At 36.7% G+C, this 25,949-nt stretch overlaps 1 protein-coding gene across 2 annotated transcripts in view; it reads right to left on the bottom strand.

Annotated features, from left to right (window-relative positions):
- Positions 1-25,949, bottom strand: part of CSMD3 (CUB and Sushi multiple domains 3) — a 1,267,615-nt gene that overhangs the window by 329,193 nt on the left and 912,473 nt on the right. For both annotated transcript variants that reach the window (XM_062189471.1, XM_062189472.1), the window contains 3 exons: positions 10,604-10,795; positions 4,892-5,018; positions 3,087-3,289 (listed from right to left, as the gene is read on the bottom strand). In XM_062189471.1, the coding sequence (XP_062045455.1) occupies positions 3,087-3,289; positions 4,892-5,018; positions 10,604-10,795 (522 nt within the window). The remainder of the gene's footprint in view (positions 1-3,086; positions 3,290-4,891; positions 5,019-10,603; positions 10,796-25,949) is intronic.

Here is a 25,949-nt window from a genome sequence, read left to right as displayed (position 1 = left end):
CATCCATATAAAGCACTTCACATAGTTATTAGCACCAGCAAAATCTCATTCATAAAAAAGAATATTTTCCAGTTTTGAAATCTAAACACTCAGAAAGCTATGCGAGCATGTGTTTTATAAAAGATCTCTAACCAACAGGCTAATTTTCATTGATTGGTGCTGTACATAATATATTTTCCTTCAGTGTAACTTTATTTCAATAGGTACATTTTCAGGCTTGCTGAGTGATACAATGTTTTTATATTAAGGAATATTGTGGAGGCAGATACAGTAAAGTTCTACTATGATATATATTGTCTCCACAACTTTAATATGTTCTACAAATATAAGTAGAAAATTCACTCTTAATATCAGACAAATCTCCAATAAAAATTCCCAGAAAAGCATGTTCATATTAATCTGTTGCATTTTATATTCACAGAAAGTAAACCTGAGTACATTTTCAATTAATATACATATATTTAAACACAAGAACCATGTAAGTTGAAAACACTGTATGTTACTAATTTAAGGTAAAAGAAAAAATTGTTTGTTGCCAAACTAATAAGTTGCTCATACTTCAAAAAACAGATATAAATAGTAGAAAATAAATTCTAAAAATATGCAGAATATTTAATTGGTAAATGTTTCATAATTAAAAGTAATTGGCATTCTCTTTGATGGCCTGGTTCTTTCCAATGGGATCTCACTCACAGAGATCTTTCATTTAGGTCTTCTTCTTTTTTTTTCTTTTCCATGGTATCTTGGCTTTCCATGCCTACAATACTCTCATGGGCTCTTCAGCCAGATTCGAATGCCTTAAGGGCTGATTCTGAGGCCAGAGTGTTGTTTAGGACATCTGCCATTCTATGAGTCTGCTGTGTATCCCGCTTCCCATGTTGGATCTTTCTCTCCCTTTTTGATTCTATCAGTTAGTATTAGCAGACACTTGTCTTGTTTGTGTGATCCCTTTGACTCTTAGACCTATCAGAGCCATCAATTGTGAGCTGAAATTGATCACTTGGACTAGTGAGATGGCATTGGTACATGCCACCTTGATGGGATTGTATTGGAATCCCCTGGCACATTTCTAACTCCACCATTTGGGGCAAGTCCGATTGAGCATGTCCCAAATTGTACCTCTCCTCCCTCTCTTTTTCCACTTTTATATTTAACAGGGATCACTTTTCAGTTCATCAAAGAAGGAGGTACCTTTCTCTGAAGGGAGGAGAGAACTTCCACTTTTACTATGACCCTATTGGAATAAGATCAAAGTCAGCGAACTCTAAAGGCTTCCATAGCCCTGGCAACTCATGACTAGAGCCTAGGGAGATTACTGACACCATAAACAAGAGTGTCAAATTGTTAAGTCAGCAACAGGAGTCACTGTGTACTTACATCCCATGTGGGATCTGTCCTTAAGGTGTTGTCTAATGTGCAGTGATGCTATAACTAGTACTGAAACAGTATTTTTACACTTTGTGTTTCTGTGTGGGTACAAACTGATGAAATCTTTACTAATTATATACTGAATCGATCTTCTGTCTATAAAGATAATTGGAAATGAAAAAAAAAACTGGTGTTAAATTGGAAATGGCATAGAAAATTAATTAATTTTAAAAAATATTATGTAGGATCTCTGTCTTTAATGTGCTGTACACTGTTATTTAATGCTATAACTAGTACTCCAACAGTATTTTTTTACTTTGTGTTGCTATATGGGGGCAAACTGTTGAAATCTTTACCTAATATATACTAAACTGATCTTCTGTATATAAAGAGAATTGAAAATGAATCTTGATGTGAATGGAAGGGGAGAGGGAGCAGGAAAGGGGAGGGTTGCGGGTGGGAGGGAAGCTATGGGAGGGGGGAGCCATTGTAACCCATAAGCTGTACTTTGGAAATTTATATTCATTAAATAAAAGTTTAATAAATGCAAAAAAAAGTAATTGGTATTCTCTATTCTTATATTCTTATTTTTGTTTCTTTCTTCCTTTTTCTCAAAAACATGTTTAAAGTGCAATTATAGATATTGACTTTACTATTTGCTCTTATATCAGTCCTGAGCTTGGTTTACATAATATATAACACAACTCATTTTTCATATCCCACTCCTGACACCAGAAAAAAAATGGTGTTAGTCATTATATGAAACAATGTTCTAAGAACAAGAATTTTCAAGCCATTTATGCATTGAACAATTGTTTACCTAACATAATAATATTCTGTTGACACTTATTTCAAAAGCCTCATGTTTTATTACCTTGTTTTCAATGCACTCTAGTTTTATATTCATTCACTTAAAATAATAGTTCATTAGGCACCTACTATATTGTCAATGCAAAACATTATGCACACGATTGTGTTTTATCTTAATAGCCTGTTTATGAGATGAGCATTATTATTCCTATCAGTAGACTTGGCCTCAGTAATGAGGTAAAATGCCTGTGAGCCTGTACTGTGGCTCTGCAGGTTAAGCAGCCTCCTTGAGTGAAGGTGTCCCACAGGAGTGTTGGTTCCAGCTGGGGCTGCTCCACTTCCTATCCAGCTCTCTGAATGGCCTGGGAAAACAGCAGAACATAGCCCAAGTACTTGGGCCCCTACACCCACCCGGGGGACCCAGAAGAAACTCCTGGCTCCTGGCTTTTGCCTGGCCTCGCCCTGGCTATTGCAACCATTTGGGCAATGAACCAGCAGATGGAAGATCTCTCTCTGTCTCTCTCTCCTCTCTCTCTGTATGAATCTGACTTTCAAATAAATAAATACATCTTAAAATACATTCAAATCCAAAACACTCTGCTCCCGAACAGTTTGGATAAGGAATATTCAATCTTAATAATTTTCATAGTGTATTTATTTCATTACCCAGGTTTCTTTAACACTATCTTTAAGGACAAGTTTTGACCAATGGAGAAAAATTTCAACAACTAATATTCACAATTAATTGTATTTTTTTCAAAGAGCATTTTACCTTGAATTCAGAGAAATAGTAAGACCAGAAATAAAAATAATTAAGATCAATACAATTCTAAAATAGATTTTGGACAGTAATCATGACTATTTAAATTATATTTAAGAAATAAATAGTAACAATAATAATAACTCACTTGAAAACTGAATTGCAAATCCAGATTTGCTGATATAAAAATCTGTGTCAAACTGGATGGTTACTATGTTGAGGGTGCTGTGGATTCCTTCAGGAATAAGAGATCCACTAATTTCTTTTAATAACATCTCATTTTCTGGTGGACCATCCCAAACTCGGAGTATATCATGTGATGCTTCCGTATCAAAAGCAAGAAACTGCAGGCTGTGGAAGAACAACATATCTGTTCAACTTTTTAAAACAAGGATTCAGGTTTAAATACAGAAAAGAGAAAATATGTATTGCTGCTTTTACTAGGTATTCCTTTCTTTTCTGAATTAAAATAAATGAATTATGAAAACATCACACAAACTTAATCAGTTTTCTATGCATTATGTAAATTTTTTATTTAAAATACGGTGAAGCACACAATTGCATCTCCTTTGCAAATCCGAGATTTTAAGTATGCATTCCTTTCAGTGTTCATGAATTTTAACTGTGGCAGTAGTAGGTGACATTAATAGAGGATCTCTTATGTACCAAGTACTCTGCAAATTGCATTATATATATTTTTGTTTCATTGTTATATTCACCCAATGAAGCAGTAACAATTTTCATCTTAATTTTATCAATGTGGCAAATGAAGTTTAGATGATTACAAGGGTAGCAAGTTATCTGACTGTACAGTATACACTTTTACTATTCTTTCATGTTAAATCTGCTCTGCTTTATGTCTAATCTAGATAAAATTAATATCTAATACTTTTTTGCCTTTTCAAAGATTAGAAATCCACATTTAATAACTTCCTCAACTAAACTGTACCACTTTTGATGCATGAATTGTAACAGCTTTAAATCTGGGTGCACTTTAATAACAAAATATTTACTTTCATTTTCAACAATTAGAGAATCATTGAATTTCATATTTTAAGTGCAATAATTTTAATATTGAAATAAAGCCATGTACAATCTAGACTAAAGTAAAATAAATTGGGGATATATCCAGCATAGCTTGTTTTGAGTTCTGCACATTGCCTTGCAAAAGTAATATACCAATTGATAGTGAATATAGCAATGCATAGGAGTGTACCACATAGAAGTCCTCCTAAAATTCCATTTATATGAGGCAAAATTCTTAATTATTAAAGTTATTATCTGTGAGTGATAACACACTGATTAATTCATGTGTCAAGGACAATTTGTTCATTTAGTAATCCATTCCCATAAACTCCATAAACTCATAATTGTAATACCAAGACTAAAAGTGTCTGTGCTTGCCATGGAAAACTCACTGTTATTGATTTAGGAGGAAATTGTTCTGTACTCATCTAAAGGGCAACAATATGGAAAATTATGAATCCCAAACCTACACTTAGCAGGAAAGCAACCACAGTTACTTCCAAAATGTCGGTAAGGCTAAAGGCGACAGGAAATAGTACTGAGTCTCCTTCCATTCTTATTTATTCTAAATAGTCATGAAAATACACTTATGATGGTGATATGTCCATAATAGATATAACTTTATCCTTTTTAAGTGTTAGATTCAACATGTTGAATCATTAAGAAGTGAGGGACTAACGTTCACAAGAAGCAGGGAAAAGTTCCACACTTTTGCTTTGTAACTATGGTAAGCTTCCTTCTCAGGGTTCTATGAGTTATTGCTGCAGTCCATAAAGTAATGTCATGTTAATAAACACTGTTTTCATATTTTAAATCTTATCAAGGTTAATATTATTGAAAAATCTTGATACTGAAGGATATTGTATGTAGAAGACGATCAGGAAATTCAGATCCATAATAACTTTGAGAAAATTAAATCAATTTTACCTGACAATGTTTCCTGGATCTACCTCAATCATCCACATGCAACGTAGATTATTGTCATATGGAAAAGGATAACCAGGAGATAAGATTCTTCCTGATGATTCTCCTTTAAAACGACCTCCACATTCAGCTAGTAAAAAATAATAAAAGTTTAATTTGCAATTTCAAACATTTTCAAAACAAATTTGTCAATAATATTTTTTCACATTAAGAAAGCTAAATATTGATTACTTTTCCTATCGAAACATACATTTTTATAAGCTTTCTCAGATTAAAGTATGAATTCATGCAAGACTATATTATACAAAAAAATGACAGTCTCAGATCACATAAAAACAATAAAAACTAATTAGGCAATAAAAAGGACACATCAAACCTCTGAGTTAGACTTGCAAACATTTTTAAAATTTGTTGTTAAATAATGATAAGTTTAAAAGGGAAACAGATGGCAGGACGCTCACTGCTAGTGCATTACAGACTGAATAATTCATCATCCTGCTACCCCACCTCTGAGAAAAACTAATCTTTGCTGGGGTCCCTCAGGCCTTCTAAATTTCATTGTCCTTTTATTCTCCTTTAAATCACTTTAAACTCTCACTTTTAACCTCCAAAAAGTCATACTGACATTTTTATAACAATATTTTACTTCAGTTAAATCTACTTTGGCATTGATTTAATGTGGTCTCTAATTTTTATAAAATTTATCAAAATAAAAACTGGTAGATTGTCATGTATTATAATTAAATTTTATCTTTTGGGGTATTCTCTCTACATTTAAATACTACTGGAATGTCAGAAGTGATTTTATTTCAGTAAGTAAACAATCTAGAAATGATTCTCTATATTAGAAAAAAAGAGAAAATATATTTTTTTGCTAATTGTGTTGCTCTACATCTTCAAACACCAGAAACAAGGAAAACACTGTTGTATGTATTATGCATATGAAACAACTCCAAATTATTCTCTTGCCAAAAAATAAACCAAAATAGCATTTTCCTTAATTATTAAAAGATACTCTTTTTTATTTTCCTTTTTCTCTGAACATTTTCAATCTTGCTCAGATTCAGTGATTAAATTAATTTTTTTTCTGTGGATTGTTATTATTACACCAAAGAAGGTAAAAGACTGTCTTTACATTTGCAAGAGATCCGATAACACTACAATCTAAAGGCTCCATTTTGACGGTCCATATATGTAAATTTGTTTCAAAACTTTAGATATTATCTCTCACCACACTGTGATGGTTAGTATTAGGTGTCAGCTTGGGTCAACTAGTTTCTACGTATTCCATTGAAGGCTAATCCAGATATAAAAGTATTTTATAGATGTGATACCCATCCACAATCAGTTAGCTTTAAGAAACAGATTATTCTCAATAACATGAGAATATTCAATCAGCTGGAAGTTCTTAAAATTCAAAACCCAAGTTTTCCAGAAAAGAAATAAATTATCACCCAAAACTGCAGCATAAATTATTTCCTCAATTTCTAACCTATTAGACTGTCCTAAAGACCTAGAAATTGCCAGCCTTTACAACTACATGAGTTGATTCCTTAGAATAAATAAATTCTTTAAGTTAGATAGATATAGGTAGATAGAATGGTAGAGATAATTTATTTGATCTCTTTCTCTGGAGAATTCTGGCTAGGAGAGACACCTATACAAGGTTAAGGACATATTTTTTCATTGCAACATCAATTTAACATAATTTATAATAATACATATAGATGACCTTAAAATAAGAATATATTAGTATTATTATAAAAATAAGAATATATTAGTATTCTTAGTAATGATATTTAACATGTCATTATAACTTCTTATGTTTTTGTTTTGTTTTGTTTTTAAAGATTTTATTTATTTATTTGAGAGGTAGAATCACAGACAATGAAAGGGAGAGATGGAGAGAAAGGTCTTCCATTCACTGGTTCACTTCCCAACTGGCTGCAAACGCCAAAGCTGTGCCAATCCAAAAGCAGGAACCAGATGATCTTCCCAGTCTCCCAAACAGGTGCAAGGGCCCAAGGACTTGGGCCATCTTCTACTGCTTTCCCAGGTCACAGTAGAGAGCTGAATTGGAAGAGTAGCAGCCAGGACTAGAAACGACACCCAGTGGGATGCCAGTGCCATGGGCAGGATACTGTGCCAGGATGCCAGCCCCTTGCTTCTTGTGTTTTTTAAAAATATTTTAAAATACAAACTATTTCGGACAATCTACAGCTATCTAACTACTATATATTAATTCATTCTTTATCTTTTAATGATTAGTCACTATTATTGGCATATATTTATTTTGAGACAAGCTGATACTTCCTCCAGGTTAATTTCAGTCATTGAGGAAATGTTTACGATATTGTTTGCTGAATTTAATTTAGCTCTTTTACCCCCTCTGTATTTTCTTTCTTTCTTTAGATTTTATTTATTTATTTATCTATTGATTGATTGACAGGCAGAGTTAGACAGTGAGAGAGACAGACAGAGACAGAGAGAAAGGTCTTCCTTTCATTGGTTCACTCCCCAAATGGCTGCTACAGCCGGCATGCTGTGCCGATCCAAAGCCAGGAGCCAGGTACTTCCTCCTAGTCTCCCATGCCAGTGCAGAGCCCAAGCACTTGGGCCAATCTCCACTGCCCTCCAGGGCCACAACAGAGAGCTGGACTGGAAAGGAGCAACAAGTTGGGAAGCGAACCCAGAGTACCGGCACCGCAGGCGGAGGATTAGCCTAGTGAGCCGCGGCACAGGCCAGATTTTATTTATTTATTTGGGAGGTAGAGTTACAGACAGTAAGAGGGAGAGACAGAGAGAAAGGTCTTCCATCTGGTGGTTCACTCCCCAAATGGCCACAAAAGCTGGAGCTGAGCTGCTACGAAGCCAGGAGCCAGGAGCTTCTAGGTCTCCCTTGTGGGTGCAGGGGACCAAGTGCTCTTGGGCCACCTTGTGCTTTCCCAGGCCATAGCAGAGAGCTGGATCTGAAGAGCAGCAGTTCGGACTAGAACCAGTGCCCATATAGGATGCTGGTGCTGCAGCTAGAGGATTACCCTACTGTGCCACTGTGCCAGGCACCTCCCCCTCTGTATTTCTTTTATTTATTTATTTATTTATTTATTTATTTATTTATTTATTTATTTTGACAGGCAGAGTGGACAGTTGAGAGAGAGAGAGATACAGAGAGTAAGGTCTTCCTTTGCCATTGGTTCACCCTCCAATGGCAGCCACACCGCGCTGAGCCAAAGGCAGGAGCCAGGTGCTTATCCTGGTCTCCCATGCGGGTGCAGGGCCCAAGAACCTGGGCCATCCTCCACTGCACTCATGGGCAATAGCAGAGAGCTGGCCTGGAAGAGGGGCAACTGGGACAGAATCCGGCACCCCGACCAGGATTAGAACCCGGTGTGCCGGCGCCGCTAGGCGGAGGATTAGCCTGTTGAGCCACGGCACCAGCTACTCTGTATTTCTTTATTATAAATATTACTTGGCATTTTGATCTCAAATGTACCAGGGTGATACAACTTGAGAGTTCATATTTGGTTTGCAAGATTAAAAATGAAATATAGTGTTCAAATAAGAGACCTAGGTTACATACTCCCAGGTATGGTGATTAAAATTAATTTTTCAATGATCAATATATAAGCTTTAGAAAGATAATTACCCAGTAATCTCAATAATTAAAAAAACAAAATTTCCTTATTTGACAGAAACAAAAATATCCATTGTAGGTATTTATGATTAGTGAGGACAGAAAATTATAATCTTAGGCCAGATGGTAAAGTTATTAATTTCTTGTAGCAAAGAGTCATCTTTAACAGAATTTCCTCCTCTGTTATCATGGAAATCATCAGCATCACTCACCTGATTATGCATTATTTAAAAAAAAAAGTTTTCCATCCCTCATGAAATTTTGTGCAGCATCAGGTTAGTAAATTTTGGCTTTGGGTTTTCTTAAATACAAAATGCATCGATTTACTACAAATATAATTAAAATATTCTGATCCCAGAACAAATACCTTTCCAATCGTACAAAATCTTTGCATAAAATAGATATTGTCTTCAGTTTGATTCAACACATATAAAATATCTGATATTAATGTATTTTAGTGGTTTTAATCTAAAGGATAGCATGGCAAATCAATACTAACAACTTTATGGTTTTGTGCTGCTGCAACCTTTAATCCTTTTTTGAAAATATTTCATATTCACATCAAAAAATACAACATTAGAAAGAATCAGTGGTACATTTTTCTCAGGGCCAATGCCAATGGACAAATTGTTGATTATATTCCAAGCTTTTGGCAATTTAGGTTGATTGCTATTTTAAGTAATAAACAAATAAGGTAGCCAAAATCCATATGTGTTCTGAAAATAAAGCACTGTGATTGCATATTTGCCAGATAAAGACATATTTACTTTCTGTGTATCTTAATGTTTTAATAAATCAAAAGTGGTCTATGACATCAAAAAAACACTGCAATTAGTTGTGTAGCCTCTAATGACTAGAATCTCATTTTTCTATCTGTATTCTAGTGAGTTTTATGGCAATTACTGTTCTGACCATACCAAATACCAATGATAGAAATTTTCCATTTTTCTCTGTATACACATAAGTAAAGAAAATATGCTTGTCTAGATTTAAAAATATATATATATTTGAAAGGCAAAGCCACAGACAGAGAAGAAACCAGGAGGGGGAGGGAGAATAGGAAGGGGAGTGGAAGAGAGAGAGAGGGACAGGGGGAGAGGGAGGTGGGAGAGGGGGAGAGGGAAAGGGGAAGAGGGAGAGAGGGAGAGGGAGTGGAGAAAATGGGAAAGAGGAGAGTGAGAGGAAGGGAGAAGGAGAAACAGAGGGATGGGGAGAGGGAGAGAGGGGATGGGATAGAGGGAAAGGGGAGAGGAGAGAGGGAGAAGGAGAGAGGGAGAAGGGGAGGGGAAGAGGAGGAAAGGGAAAGTGGGAGAGAAGGAGAAGAGGGAGGGGGCAAGGGAGAAGGAGAGGGATAGGGGTACAAGAAGGAGGAGAGGGAAAATAGAGGGAAATAGATCTTCCATCTGCTGTTTCACTCCACACAGGGACACACCATCCAAGGCTGGACCAGGTAGAAACCAGGAGCTTGGAGCTCTATTTGGATTTCCCACACGGGTGCTGGATTCTAAGCATTTGGATCATCCTCTGCTGCCTTCCCAGTCACATTAGCAGAGAGCTGGATAGGGAGTAGTAGGCTGGGACTCTAACTATTACTCATATGGGACGCCAGCATGAAAGGAAGGGGCGCTGCACCACAATGCTGGCCCCTAGATTTTTTTTTTCTTTTAAGTGTGTATAAAAATAATGTCTTTGAAGTTACTGAGAATTGTTTATTATTTTGGTAAACCCATCTTTATTCCAGGATGGGTAACAATTTTGTAAATTTAAACAAACCTGGTCAATATCATTCAATAAATTTGTATGATTAAAAGTCTTAACATTTCTGTAGTGAGTCATGTCTCATATCAAGATAGCAATAGTAAAATGACTTCATCCAGACCATGTTAGCTAAAAATAAAGTACAAATTTATAAGATTATGATAAGCAATCTTTAATTTCCATAGATTTCCTTTTTACAAATTTATTAGTTCATCAACATATTTTGAGGTATGTGGACAGAGAAAATTACTTGAAAAATATAGAGTATATTTTGATAACACTTCCATAAAAACACATAGTAAAATTCTAAAGGAGTATCCTACCAATACAGGAAGGTAGAGGGTAGTCCCACGCCCTTCTCTCCCCAGTCATGCACTTGAGAAGGCTACTTCCATGGAGAGTGTAACCTGGATTGCATCCATAAACGATAGTGCTACCAGCAAAATGCCCTTGGTCACTGATTTTGTATCCAAATTGTGGAATGCCAGGATCTTCACAATGTGAAAGTTCAAAACCTAGGAGAGAAACATAAATAAATTAATGGTAAAAAAAATTAGCAAGAAGAGTTAAAATCATATAAATGGCCTCTTTCATTTATTATTTTTAATATGACTACACAACTCTCACAAATGAATTACTCTTACCACATTTAGATTTGGTGATATTTAAAAACCACAGAGAACTTATTGAAAATTAGAATTTCTTGCACTTTTCAAATTTAACAGTGACACCATGGTTTATGATTATGTCTTGATTTTTATTACTAAGCTTCCTGCCTGCTTCAAGTAATTTATGCTTATTATTAGATTCTGACAGTGATAATATATACATTAAGAAATAAGCATAGTTAGTGTTACTCTTGCTTCCTGGAATTTCCTGAGTGACAGAAACAACTTTCATTATTTATTTATTTATTTATTTTTTGATAGGCAGAGTGGACAGTGAGAGAGAGAGAGAGACAGAGAGAAGGGTCTTCCTTTACCGTTGGTTCACCCTCCAATGGCTGCTGAGGCCGGCTTGCTGTGGCCAGTGCACAGCACTGATCCGAAGCCAGGAGCCAGGTGCTTTTCCTGGTCTCCCATGCGGGTGCAGAGGCCCAAGGACTCGGGCCATCCTCCACTGCACTCCCGGGCCACAGCAGAGAGCTGGACTGGAAGAGGAGCATCCGGGACAGAATCCGGCACCCCAACCGGAACTAGAACCCCGTGTGCTGGCGCCGCAGGCGGAGAATTAGCCTATTGACCTGCGGCGCCAGCCACCTTTCATTATTTATAATGAGCCCCCTTTCGATCACACCAGAGTTTATGACAGTAAAATGATTCTTGGAAGTTTGCAGCTGATTTCCAAAGGAACTCACTTTGTGATTAGAGGATTGTGACTTTAAGCACTCCTACTCCCACCCCCATACACAAATGCTGCAGAGAGCAGAGAGGGGTTGGAGATTGAGTCAGTTACTCATGGCCAGTGATTTAATAAATAATTGATTTAGAGTCTCTGCAGAAACACTAGAATAAATTCTGAGAGCTTTCAGTTTGGAGAATTCATCCATGTACAGGTAGGATGATACACCTCATCTCCATAGGAACAGGAACACTTACGGCTCTTTAGAACATCATCTATGTACCTTTTTATTTATCTCCTTTTTTGCTAAACAGTAAATATAAGTAAATGTATTCTGAACTTTGTGAACACTCAAGCAAATTATTAAGCCCAAGAATGGTATTGTAGGGATCTAATTTATACTTGGTTGGTCTGGAATACAGGAGGCACAGGTTTACAATTGGCATTAGAAGTAGGTCAATTTTGTGAGACTGAATCTTGAATCTCAGTAATCTGTACTAACTCCAGGTAGTGTGACAATTGAACTGAATCATTTGATAATAAATTGATGTCTTGAGAATTGAAAAATTGGTGGATGGGAAGAAGAACCATATATCTTTGGTGATAGATGTATTGTAAATAGGAAAATGGAGTTTTCTTTGCTGACCAGAATAACTTTCATGTACAGTTATCAAAATTTTGAAATTCAGGGTTGGCACTGAGGTTTAGTGGGTTAAAACACCACCTGTAGCACTGGCATCCCATGTGAGTACCAGTTTGAGTCCTGACTGCTTCATTTCAGACCCAGCTCCATGCTAATACATCTGGGAAAGCAGTGGAGGATGGTACACTGCTTGGACCCCTGTATCCATGTGGGAGACCCAAAAGAAGCTCCTGGCTCCTGGTTTCAGCCTGGCATAACCCTGACTGTTGTAGTCATTTGGGGAGTGAACCAGCGGATGGAAAGATGTACCTCTCTCTCTCCCTCTCTCTTTGTCTTCACAATAAATAAATAAATATTTTTAAAAATTTAAAATTCAGAAAAATATGTGAGATTATAACTGCCCAAGTAACAAATGTCTTCTGCAAATACAATGTTAGACTGCTCTACTTTTATAATTTAAAAAAGTATAAGTCATAAATTTATAGCCTCATATTTAAAATGTACTTTATGAAGAGATAATAGTAATTATCTAGATAAACTATACACTTTTATATTCTACCTGCTCCAGGAAAACCACAGTTCTCAAAAAATACTCATTGGACCAAAAAGAATAACTTCCCTACGTGTTATCATTCTGAGAGATAGAAAAACTATTTTTGGGTTTTTGCAGAGCTGGGACTTTCTGCATGTATATGCTGCAAAACTGAGATTTTTAGGCTAAGAGCAACCCATGAGAAGTAATTTATAACTGTGTGCACGATGAGAGAACTCCAGCGAGATATACCTAACTGTGAAATAGGTTTATGTTTACAATTCAAGGGAACATGAGACCCAGAAACTTACAGACATATCTGGGTTATAAAAATTGTAGACACAGGAGATTATTATGGTCCTTTGAGAGATATATTTACATTCCAGAGATGAGAACCCGTGATCCTTTCCACCTATCTCCAAGGAGCACAGATTTTTTTGTTTATTTCCTTACTTTCAGAAGAGAGGGAGAAGGCTATCTTATGAAGAGCAAGCCCATTTATTTTTCATCCCTGGACTATGTTATCCCTGGATACTTGTATAGGAGATCTTTATAAGGTTTATTTTATTTTATTTATTTGAAAAGCAGAGTTACAGAGAGAAGCGGAGGGAAAGAGAGAGACCATCCATCTAATGGTTCACTCCCCAAATGACCCCAGTGGCTGGGGGGTGGGTCAGGCCAAAGCCAGGAGCCAGAAGCTTCTTCCAGGTCTACCACATGGGTGCACAGACCCAAGCACCTGGGCCATCCTCCATTGCTTTCTCAGGCCATAAACAAGGAGCTGGATCAGAAGTGGGGCAGCCAGTGCCAACCGGTGGCACCAATATGGGATGCCAGCACTACAGGTGCAGGTGCAGGCAGGTTTAACTTAGTATGCCACAGCGCCTGCCCCAGATTTTTTTTCTTTTTAATCGGGTTTCCTTATATTGCTACAAGGATAAGGATTGGCTCAAAGAATGTTCATGAATGATTGTGGATTATTAGAGGCAAGCATCTCTAGGACAGACATAACTGGAAAAATAAATACTGATAATAAGCTGGAATTAGAGGCCTGGCGCCAAGGCTCACTAGGCTAATCTTCCGCCTGTGGCGCCAGCACCCAGGGTTCTAGTCCCAGTCGGGGCGCCGGATTCTGTCCCTGTTGCTCCTCTTCCAGTCCAGCTCTCTGCTGTGGCCTTGGAGGGCAGTGGAGGATGGCCCAGGTGCTTGGGCCCCTGCACCCACATGGGAGATCAGGAGGAAGCATCTGGCTCCGGCTTTGGATTGGCGCAGCACACTGGCCATAGCGGACATTTGTGGGGGTGAACCAACGGAAGGAAGACCTTTCTCTCTGTCTTTCTCACTGTCTAACTCTGCCTGCCAAAAAAATTAAAAGAAGCTGAATTAGAGAATTTTTTTTTTTAGAATTAATTTATTTATTTGAAAGACAGAGTTAAAGAGAGAGGTAGAGACAGAGAGAGAGAAGTCTTCCATTCCGCTGGTTCACTCCCCAAATGACTGCAATGGCCAGAGCTGAGCTGATCCGAAGCTAGGAGCCAGGAACTTCTTCCAGGTCTACCATACGGATGCAAGGGCCCAAGGACTTGGGCCATCTTCTACTTCTTTCCCAGGTCATAGCAGAGAGCTGGATTGGAAGAGTGGCAGCCAGGACTTGAACAGGCACCCATATGGGATGCCAGCACTGCAGGCTGGGGCTTTAACCCACTGCACCACAGTGCTGGCCCCAAGAAAAACATTTTTAAAATTGCTTCAAAATTTCTCATATAGATCATTTCTACACAGGCCCACTTGGGTGAAAGTGTACTTAACATGAAGTAAATGCAAATTGCTTCAGAAACAGAACCAGATAAGAGTTTAGCAGTTGTTATTTCAAATCATGACATTCAAAGATACTTAAAAAATTGTGGATTATGGATGTATAAGATAAGTTGGGAATGGACATTTAGCCTAGTGGTTAAGATGTCCATGTCCCACATGGAGTGTCTACATTGAATTCTCAGCTCTGGCTCCTGGGCACAGGTTCTCACCAGTGCAGATACTGGGAGGTAGTTGTAATGACTGAGGTGATTAGATTCTTGCCATCCACACGGAAAACCTAGATGGAGGTCCGGAATCCCAACTTGAGCTCCTTAGCTCTCAGTCACTGTGGGCATTTGAGGAGTAAACACTATATGGAAATTATCTCTGTTTATCTGTATCTAACCAAAATAAATAAATAAATGAGCTTATTTTGCTGCAAAACCCAATACCTTTACTAAGATCACACACTCACATAATGAAATGACACACATAATGAAATGTAAAGTTTATATAGTCAAATGAGTAAGACTATCAAATACAGAAGAGACAGAAAAACTTTAAATTTTCAGGACATGTTAATGCAAGAATCTGCACACTTGATATTACATGTAAAGCAACTCTACTCAAAAAGTATGCTTGCATTCCTTCTAGCAGTCATAATACTCTGCTAACCAATCAAGAAACAACCACTTTGGTGTCTTACTGTAAATCATTTGTCAAAATAAAAAAATGGAAATCAAGCTCTATTTTCAAGAATTATTATCAAATTCATCTTTTAAAATTCAATGTTTTGTAAATGTGATAGACAATTGCTGGTGATGAAGTAATATGGAAATATTCTTTGTAAATTAATTTATAATACTTTACATTGTAAATGAAAATGCACATGGACAAAACAGTATAAGCTAAGGCAAAACATAATTTAGTCCAATTTGGTGGAATCATTGTTGTTTATTCATAAATATTCAGAACTGTTTTTATCATTATGAAAATGTTCAGTTGCCAATCTTTTCACTGAGAAGCTTAAATGCTTGAAACTGACAATATTAAATAAAGATGTTTATGAAAAATCATATCTACTACAAATGTGCATCATTCCTTGTGAAATTTGATGCTCTGTGAAATGAAAATTTCTGGAGCATAAAATGAATTGGAAATCTTCATTACCTAAATAGTTTTGATTTTCTATGATACTAAAACTGAGTTATCATTCCTTTCCACCACCATGCATATTTCTCTAAGGATTTCTAATAATTTTTTTTTTTTGGACAGGCAAAGTGGACAGTGAGAAAGAGAGACAGAGAGAAAGGTCTTCTTTTGCCGTTGGTTCACCCTCCAATGGCCACTGCGGCCGGCGCATCTCGCTGATCCGAAGCCTGGAGCCAGGTGCTTCTCCTGGTCTCCCATGAGGGTGCAGGGCCCAAGCACTTGGGCCATCCTCCACTGCCTTCTCGGGCCACAGCAGAGAGCTGGCCTGGAACAGGAGCAATCGGGACAGAATCCGGTGCCCCGACCGGGACTAGAACCCGGTGTGCCAGTGCCACAGTCGGAGGATTAGCCTATTGAGCCGCGGCGCCGGCCAGGATTTCTAATTAATTTTTAAGATATTTGAAACCAACAGTGTACAAAGAAAATGTTAAACTCACCATCTTGCTTTATAGATTCCAGTGTTGTACCTTGCTACCTCAAATTAATAATAATAAAATTTCAGATTAAATTCAGTTTTCATATGAACTGATTAATATTCATATTCATACTAAAATGGAGTAGGTGGGTGCTGTGGCATAGTTGATAAAGCTGCCATCTGCAACACCAGCATCCCATATGGGCACTGATTCATGTCCTGGTTGCTACACTTCTGATGCACCTCCCTGCTAATGGCCTGGGAAAAGCAATGGAACATGGCCCAAGCGCTTGCGCCCCTACTATCCATGTGGGAGACCTGAATGAAGCTCTGGCTCCTGGCTTTGGCCTAGTTCATCCCTGGCCATTGCGGCCATTTGGTGAGTGAACAAGTGGATAGAAGATCTTTCTGTGTTTCCCCCTCTCTCTGTAACTCTTTCAAATAAATAATATTTAAAAATATATATACTACCGACTTTGATCTTATTCCGATAGGGTCATAGTCAAAGTGGAAGTTCTCCCTTCAGAGAAAGGTACCTCCTTCTTTGATGGCCCCGTTCTTTCCACTGGGATCATACTCCCAGATATCAAATATGATCAAAATCGGCGAACCCTAAAGGATTCCATAGCCTTGGCAACTCATGACTAGAGCCTAGGGAGATTTCTGACACCATAAATAAGAGTGTCAAATTGTTAAGTCAACAACAAGAGTCACTGTGTACTTACATCTCATGTGGGATCTGTCTTTAATGTGTTGTCTAATGTGAAGTGATGCTATAACTAGTACTAAAACAGTATTTTTACACTTTGTGTTTCTGTGTGGGTGCAAACTGATGAAATCTTTACTTAGTATATACTGAATTGATCCTCTGTATATAAAGCTAATTGAAAATGAAAAAAAAAAAACAACCTGGTGTTAAATTGGAAACGGCATAGAAAATTAATTTTTAAAAAATATCATGTAGGATCTCTGTCTTTAATGTGCTGTACACACTTATTTAATGCTAAACTAGTACTCCAACAGTATTTTTTTACTTTGTGTTGCTATGTGGGGGCAAACTGTAGAAATCTTTACTTAATATATACTAAACTGATCTTCTGTATATAAAGCGAATTGAAAATGAATCTTGATGTGAATGGAAGGGGAGAGGGAGCGGGAAAGGGGAGGGTTGTGGGTGGGAGGGAAGTTATGGGGAGGGGAAGCCACTGTAATCCATAAGCTGTACTTTGGAAATTTATACTCATTAAATAAAAGTTTATATATATATATATATATATATATATATATATATTACCATAGAGAAATAAATAGCACAAAAGAAGTTAAAACTCCTTGTATATTCTCCAATCTCTTTGGTATTCTCCCCTACTGGGAGTTAGTAAATAATCTGAGAGCATATTATTCTTTTTAAAAAAAATCATTTATTAATTTTCATTTTATATGAAGGCAGAAAGATAAAAAGAGAGAGAGAGAGAGATCTTCTATCTACTGTTTACTCCTCAAGTGTCTCTAACAGAGATGGGTCAGGCTGAAGCCTGGAGCCCTGAATTCAATCCTAGTCTCTTACATGGGTAGCAGAAGTTCAAACACTTGAGCCATTGGTTGCTGTTTCTCAGGATGTACAATAGCAAGAAGTTTAACTAGAAGTAGAGTAGCCAGCACTCAAGTCAGGTACTTTGGTATGGGTTGAGGGTATCTGACGTAGTTATGTAATAGCTGAGTAAAACCTTTGTCCCAGCATATTATTATTATATTTTCTGCTACATGTCAATATATCTATGTTATTTACAAATATTGATCATTTTACAAATACAAATTCTTTCAAAAATTCTTCTGAGACTTTATTTATTGCCTTTTTCCTTTATATTAGTGCACTTAGGCACATCAGATATATTTTATTCATTTTATTCCTTAATATTCCTCTAGAGACATATTCTAAAATTCACTTTTCTTCCCCAACTTATGAGCATTTACATTGTCTTCAATTTTTCACCTTTACACAAAGGCCATACTTTTAGGTCTCCTTTTCCACATGTACAAGTGTTTCTTTAATGCATGAACCATGTAGGGATCCAAGGTACAATTTGTCCTCAAGATTGAACCAAAATCTTCTAATATGCTACTTCATATTTGTATTCATTTACTGAAATATAAACAGTTAACTCTCATCTTCAACATAACGTATCTCAATCTGTTTATGAATAAATGTGTGTTATATCTAATTAGTAAAACACTATCAATAATACAAATGAGTTAAAACAGGAAAGAGAGGATTTTGAATGTTCCCATTACAAATTATAATGTCTGATGTAAAAGACGTACCAGTTGCCCTATCCTGATCATCATATTTATATGCATGTATTTAAATACTACACTGTATCCCACAATATGTGTAACTTTATATACTGGAGAGTCCATTGGAGTTTTGGGCTTCTGGCTTTGGCCTAGTCAAGCCCTGCTGTTGCAGCTATTTGGGGAATGTGGCAGCACATGGAAGACTGATACCTCTCTCTCTTCCTCTCGCTATCTCTCTCTTCCATTTAAATAAATAAATCTTAAAAAAGGAGGATCCTCCAAATTGTTAAAAAACCAAAGAGAATAGATTGCTAAAAAGGAAATTGAGAAAATATGTTATCTATACAGAGAAATATGATTTTTGAAGACATAAATGTGGCAGAAGTTACAATAATAATTCAAGTAAACAAATGAAGATTATGGTATAATAATCTGAATCACTATCGAATTGTGTGGTATACTTAATTCATAGTATCAAGCAGCATAGTCTTTAAGAACTATAGTTTATCTTTGATTACAAAATCCAATTTAAGACCAGCGCCGTGTCTCAACAGGCTAATCCTCCGCGTAGTGGTGCCGGCACACCGGGTTCTAGTCCCGGTCTGGGCGCCTGATTCTGTTCAGGTTGCCCCTCTTCCAGGCCAGCTTTCTGCTATGCCCCGGGAGTGCAGTGGAGGATGGCCCAAGTCCTTGAGCCCTGCACCCCATGGGAGACCAGGAGAAGCACCTGGCTCCTGCCTTCGGCTCAGTGCGGTGCACCAGCCGCAGCGCGCTGGCCATGGTGGCCATTGGAGGGTGAACCAATGGCAAAGGAAGACCTTTCTCTCTGTCTCTCTCTCTCTCACTGTCCACTCTGCCTGTCAAAAAAATAAAAAAAAATCCAATTTAAGCCATGAATCTTGTAATAATACATCTTATTTTGGAATTATTTAAATGAAAAGCTATGTAAAGTGGAATGTCAATTTTGCCACCTAAAAACTCACAAACAGAAATATTCTAAGATAGCCCACAACGACTATGATAATAATCTTTGATCTAGATATAATGAAGAATATAGATAAATAAAAGAAAGTGTTGAAGAAAAGTTAGGTATTCCTTTTTTCTCACTAACAAAACTAATAAAAATATGATACACATATATTTTTACTAATCATATTATATTAAACTTCAAACCTTGAAGCTACAACTTTAATAGAATGATTTAAAGATTTTTTTTTTTTTGCCAGGCAGAGTTAGACAGTGAGAGAGAGAGAGAGACAGAGAGAGAGTTATAGATAGAGATCTGAGACAAAGAGAAAGGTCTTCCTTCATTGGTTCACTCCCCTAATGGCCGCTATGGCCGGCACTGCACCGATCCAAAGCCAGGAGCCGGGTACTTCCTCCCAGTCTCCCATGCAGGTGCAGGGGCCCAAGCACTTGGGTCATCCTCTGCTGACCTCCTGGGCCACAGCAGAGAGCTAGACTGGAAGAGGAGCAACCGGGACTAGTACCCGGCGCCCCAACTGGGACTAGAACCCAGGGTGCCAGTGTCGCAGGCGGAGAATTAGCCAAGTAAGCCATGGCACCAGCCTAAAAGAATGATTTAAGACAATTCCTTAAAATTTTGAGTCCATGGGATCTGAGAATTTAAAGTTTGTAGCAATTATTGATATATATTCCAATTGCTTTCAGAAGTTAAGTTATTTACTATTATTATTATTATTGCTGATACTCTAAGTCCCCTGAATAAAGTTCTGGCTACAAAATATGTTACTGACATATCTGTCTAAATTTTAATATGTTGGGTTTAGAAAAGCAGGTGATATGTTAAAAGTGCTACTTTGTGTCTTTTACATCATTAATTTGCTCATATCTGATTCTGTTATGGTAATATTCAGTTTTCTCTGAATATTAGTTTGGTCAAACCTACAGCCATTTACTAGTAGACCAAAATGTATAGCTGAGGCACACTACAGCTATCTAGTAATGGAATTTGTATTTTAATTATCTATTTGAGAGACAGAGAGGAAGAAAGAGATAGATGGAGCTCCCATTCACTAGTTTTCTCCCCAGCTGACATCTATGGCTAAAGCTGGGCCAGAGTGGAAATTGGTAGCCAACAACTCAATCTGGGATTCCCACATGAGTGACACAAATCCAATTATTTGAACTGTCACTGCTGCTTCCCAAAGATTTCAGAGCAGGAATCTGGTGTCAAGAATCAGGGCCAGGATTGAACTCAGATATTCTGATATGGAATGTGGGTATCCTATCTGACAAGGTAAATGGCCAGTTCTCTAGGAATGGAATGTTTAATATAGATGTTGCTAAATTATTCTCCTAGTTGACTTCCTCAATGATGTGAAAATTATAAAAATGATAATAACAATTTTGTTATTCAGTCTACATTAATGTATAAGAAAGGGCATGACAAATTAGCTAATGCCCATCTCTATTTTGTAATAGCAATGTTCCATATAGATTATTGAATAATTTCAAACAACAAAGCTGGAAGACTAAGAGGACCTGACATTCTTGTAGTTTTCTCTTATAATAACAGGTTTTTCTTCAGTTATTTTTTAGTAAACTAAATGTGCAAAGAAAATAATAAAAGAATATCTGAACACAGAGTTACTGACCTAAAGGTTGGGTATCACACACATTTACCAGGTCAGCTTCTGTGAAGGCAATACTATGACCCATCAAGAAGGTGTGATGTTAAGAAATCATCTTCTTGATAACTAAAAATAATGAAGACTGGGCTGGTGTTTGGTGTAGCAATTAAGATGCCTCTTGGGATGCTTGCATCCCATATTAAAATGCCTGGGTTTGAGTCCTGGCCCTGCTCCCAGTTCCAGCTTCTGACTAACGTGCACACCTTTGGTGGCAGCAGGTGACGGCTTAAGTAGCTGGAACCTTGCCACCTAACTGGGAGACCTGGACTGAGTTCTGGGCTCCTGGCTTCAGCCTCAGCTAGCCCTGGTCGTTATGGGATTTGGAAAGTGAACCAACAGATGGGAGATTTCTCTCTCTCTCTTTCTTTCTCTGCCTTTCAAATAAATGAATTAAAATTAAAAAAAAATAAAATCAAGATTGAAAGCTAAACATTTATGTTAGAAAAAAAATTTAAAAATGGACATTTTTCCTCTAGTGCTATTATTGATACTTATTTATTTAGTATTATTTATTGATAGAGAAAGATTAAAAGAAGGTTAATATCTTTTTAGTATATAGAACTAAAGCTATTAATAATGATGAGTGAAGGGTTATTTTATGAGGAACACAGGTTCTTGGTTTCCAGTACATCATTAATCACAGAAGTATGCATTAATTCAGAGTCTTTGAACTAATATTTTTGGAAAATCTATGATAGTTGTACATTGTAGTAAATATTGTTTTTATCTTTTCAATATATTGTTTTTCTTTTTCCTTACTAAAAAAGCCCCAAATTTTGCTCCCATTTATAATATAAGTATATCATAAGAGTCAAAGACTGAATCAATTATTCAGGTTGCCAAATACTTAAATTTCTTGCTTGCCTTGCTAGGAAATGAAAATAAAACCACATGGTCCAGTGTGGACAAAGAGAGATAAGAGAAATTCAAGTAGGAATACAGGGAAAGAGTTTGATTTCCTTCTAAGAGGGATATATATGGTTGTACTACACATTCCTCTGTTCTCCCTACCTTGAATTTGCTCAGAGTTATGGTAGCCATCCTGTGACCATAGCACTGCAAGCATGAAGACAAAAGACAAACCCTTCAGGAATGTCACAACAACCAAAAAATAAAGCAGCAGGATTCTTGTTGACTTTACTGAGCAATTGATTCAGATCTATATACCCTTTCTCTCTTAACTTCTCATATGGAAAAAATTAATTTGGATTGTTCAAGCCATGGTTAGGTTTTCTTTTACTTTATGCCAAAAACAGTGTCTCAGTCACTATTTTCACTGGTCCACTTTCTATATTTAGAAATTATATAATGAATATCCGAATAAGATAGCTTAGAGGTTGGCATTGTGGTACATCACATTAAGCCACAGCTTGAAACACAAACATCCCATCTGAGTGCCAGCTTGAGTCCCAGCTGCTCTTTTTGAGATTCAGCTTCCTGCTAATGCACCTGGAAAAATATTGCTAAGTCCAAAAACATATAGTGGTATAGAGAACGACTATCACTATATAGGGTACATGTCAATAGACAAATTGGTAAAAAATGGCCTATTTATGCTAAGATTAGAGTTGTAAGAAACCAGGAAGGTGAAATTAATCTGAACTGGATTATTTGAATATCCTTCACATGTTCTTCCTATTTTCTAAGTCTTTCTTTATCCTACTGTCTTTGTTTGAAATACTTCTCATTGCTTCACACTGTAAACCAACAACCCTAGTTTTTTATTACATTCTTCACAAAACTTTATCCCATCTTCTCTCAACAAATGTGTCCTGTTTCCATTTTGATTCTCTCCATATGAATATTGTGACCTCTTCTGTTTTAATTCAGGCTTCTCTAAGTTAGATTTACAGAACCAAAGTTGGGGCACAGAATGAGCACATATGGAGTTGGCCTTTAGGGATGACTGGATACAGGAATTCAAACAAAGACACACTATTTTCCATTTCCTCCTAGATCTTATATTCATGAAATGATTAATTATTGCTTCTCCAAATTTTGTGAATATCTAAAATATATAGCCTAGTAGAGCCTTCCTCTGTTATCACATTTTGTAAAATCAGTATTCAGATGTCTTAACTTACCAAGAAAATGTAAAAAGATACAATGGAACTAAAACTGATGAAAGACATTATAAAGGGAAACGGTCCCCTGAAGAACCGTGCACAATGTTTGTTAACAAATATAACCATAATATAATGTGATAACTATTATATTAGCTGTAATTATAAACTTGGCAATAGAAATATTGAAATACGCAGGCCCTAAAGAAAAATCTGAGTACAGGTGCTATGACTGAAAAAATCAATATTTGGAGAATGGGAACAGATTTCTTTCAAAACTAGGCAACTTGGGGCCAGCACTGTGGTGTAGTGGGTAGCACCACTGCCTGCAGTGCCAGCATCCCATATGGGTGCTGGTTTGAGTCCCGGCTGCTCCACTTCTGATCCAGCTCTCTATGCTATGGGCTGGGAAAGCAGTGGAGGATGGCCTGGGTGCTGGGGTCCCTGCATCCCCATGGCAAGAACTGGAGGAAGCTACTGGTGCCTGGTGCCTGGCTTCAAATCGGTGATTGGGGAGTGAGCCCAGAAATAGAGGATCTCTCTCTCTCTCTCTGCCTCTCCTGTAACTCTGACTTTGAAATAAAAACAAATAAATCTTAAAAAAAAAAAAAAAAAACTATGCAACTTGTGGTTAACTATTTCCATAATTATGGGTATGCATGAATGTTGCCACTGGAAAAATAAGAAGCAATACTTAGGAACAAACACAATAACAGATATGTTACTATTTCTAGGGCCCTCCGTCACAGGAGGGCTCAGCTGTTGACCTACAAAATCATAGGATCATTTACTTTCAGAGACACCATGGAAGTAGGCTATAAGCATTTTTGTTCCAGATCAGACTGAAATAGTTCAGTTTGGATTCTGAGACATAAAAACGTTATTTATAGAGGTACACTTGCCTTTAAAAATAATAACTGCTTTTAAACTCTGTTCTCAATTCTACAGCTTAAAATTTTCACAACACCCCATATCATAAACAACTGGTGTCATTAAGAAAGGAAGGGTAACTTCCAATATTTGTTCTTTATGATTTTTTACACTTCTCTACTTCCCTCCTTCCTTCCTCCCTCCTGTTCTTCCTTCTTTCTCTCTCTTTGACATCCCATAACTCACCCTAGTGACAATACAGTTAGAGATCACACTCATTATAGACATCCGAGCCTGCCATAAAATTTTAAATTGAAGAATGTCCTACAATGTTCAGTATCTTTGTATCAATAATTTCAAATTGCATTTATTTTATGCATCAGAAATAGAATCTAGGTTTCCTACATGAAAACAATAAATATTTCAAACAAAAGTTAACACAACATGACACATAAAAAAGCAAAAGCATTCTGTAAATATTGTGCCATTCAAGGAAATATGACTTTAAAATCTTCAGTAGCCCCATTAAAAAACAGAGATAGAGAAAGAGAAAAAAATATTAAAAAAAGAGTTCACGCTTTTGAGCAGATGACACCAATTATACCTGAGCATAATATGCAGTATCATTACTTTCAGTTCATTACATTGCAATACCTATATATACAAAAGACATCAAAAGAAGTTATGCTTATAATTTTGTGGATTTAAAAATTTGTATCCAACCTTCATTAGCTCATTTTTGTCTAGTTAATGTAAACGAAGTTACAACTGGGTTGAAAGAAAGCCTTGAAATAAACAGGTAGAAAAAGTTATTATTCGTTATTATAGACTGGGATGTTTCAATATAATGCATCACTATATTATGCTTTCTACTATTTCTAATATCATTAGATAGAATATTTTTAAAAAAGGATAAGTGATTCAAATTCCCTTTAAGATCCCAATATCTTGGTATTGTAACATTTTAAGTAATTAATTTGTTTATTTGAAAGGCAGAGACAAGGAGAGAGAAAGAGAAAAAGTAAGCGAGAATCTTGTATATGCTAGTTCACTCCTTCATTACTCAAATACCTACAACTGCCGGAACACGGCCAGGCCAAAGCCAGATACCAGGAACTATATCTGGGTCTCCCAATAGTGGTAGGAATCAGTTACTTAAACTATCACCTACAGAAACCCAGGGTGCATTTTAGCAGGGAGATGGAATTGGGAGCAGAGCTGGGACTCAAACCCAGGCTCTTTAGTAGGGGATGAGGACATTCCAAGGGGCATCTTAACCACTGAGCCAACCATCTGCCATAAAACTGTTACATTTTTAATTCCCTAGTTTCTACTGTAGCTTCCACTTATCTGACTTCTTGAGAAAATTAATGGGGTCATATATTCTCAAAATACTCTACTAGTGAAGATTTCTGAGTATTTCCAGTTAATTTATTTGCTATATTAAATGAGTATTCTAGCCTTCCAAGAATTTGATCAGATATATTATAAATTTATTTAGCACACTGCCAGCAATCACCTGCTTTACATGTATTTACTTTCTTGACACAGTGTCTCACATATATAAGTAACTCAATAAATATATTATTTGAATAGGTTTTTTTCCTACTGATTTAGTCTGTTTCTTATATTCATTTAATAGTACTGAGGTAAGGCAGCCACCCAGGGTTTTCAGTCCAAGAACTTTTAATTATTTGGGGGAATAACAGATTTCAGTATTATAAAATATGTTTGAATGAATCTAGTTTTAATAAGACAATTCTATACACAGGTACAACACAGTAAGTTTTACTACTCTTTGGTATGATATTTTCTGGGGCCAGCATTGTAGTATAATGGGTTAAGCT

The sequence above is a fragment of the Lepus europaeus genome, chromosome 4 (assembly GCF_033115175.1).
Source record: "Lepus europaeus isolate LE1 chromosome 4, mLepTim1.pri, whole genome shotgun sequence".
NCBI lineage: Eukaryota > Metazoa > Chordata > Mammalia > Lagomorpha > Leporidae > Lepus > Lepus europaeus.
The sequence above is the reverse complement of the archived record's forward strand: the minus strand, read 5'-3'. Positions and strand labels throughout refer to the sequence as shown.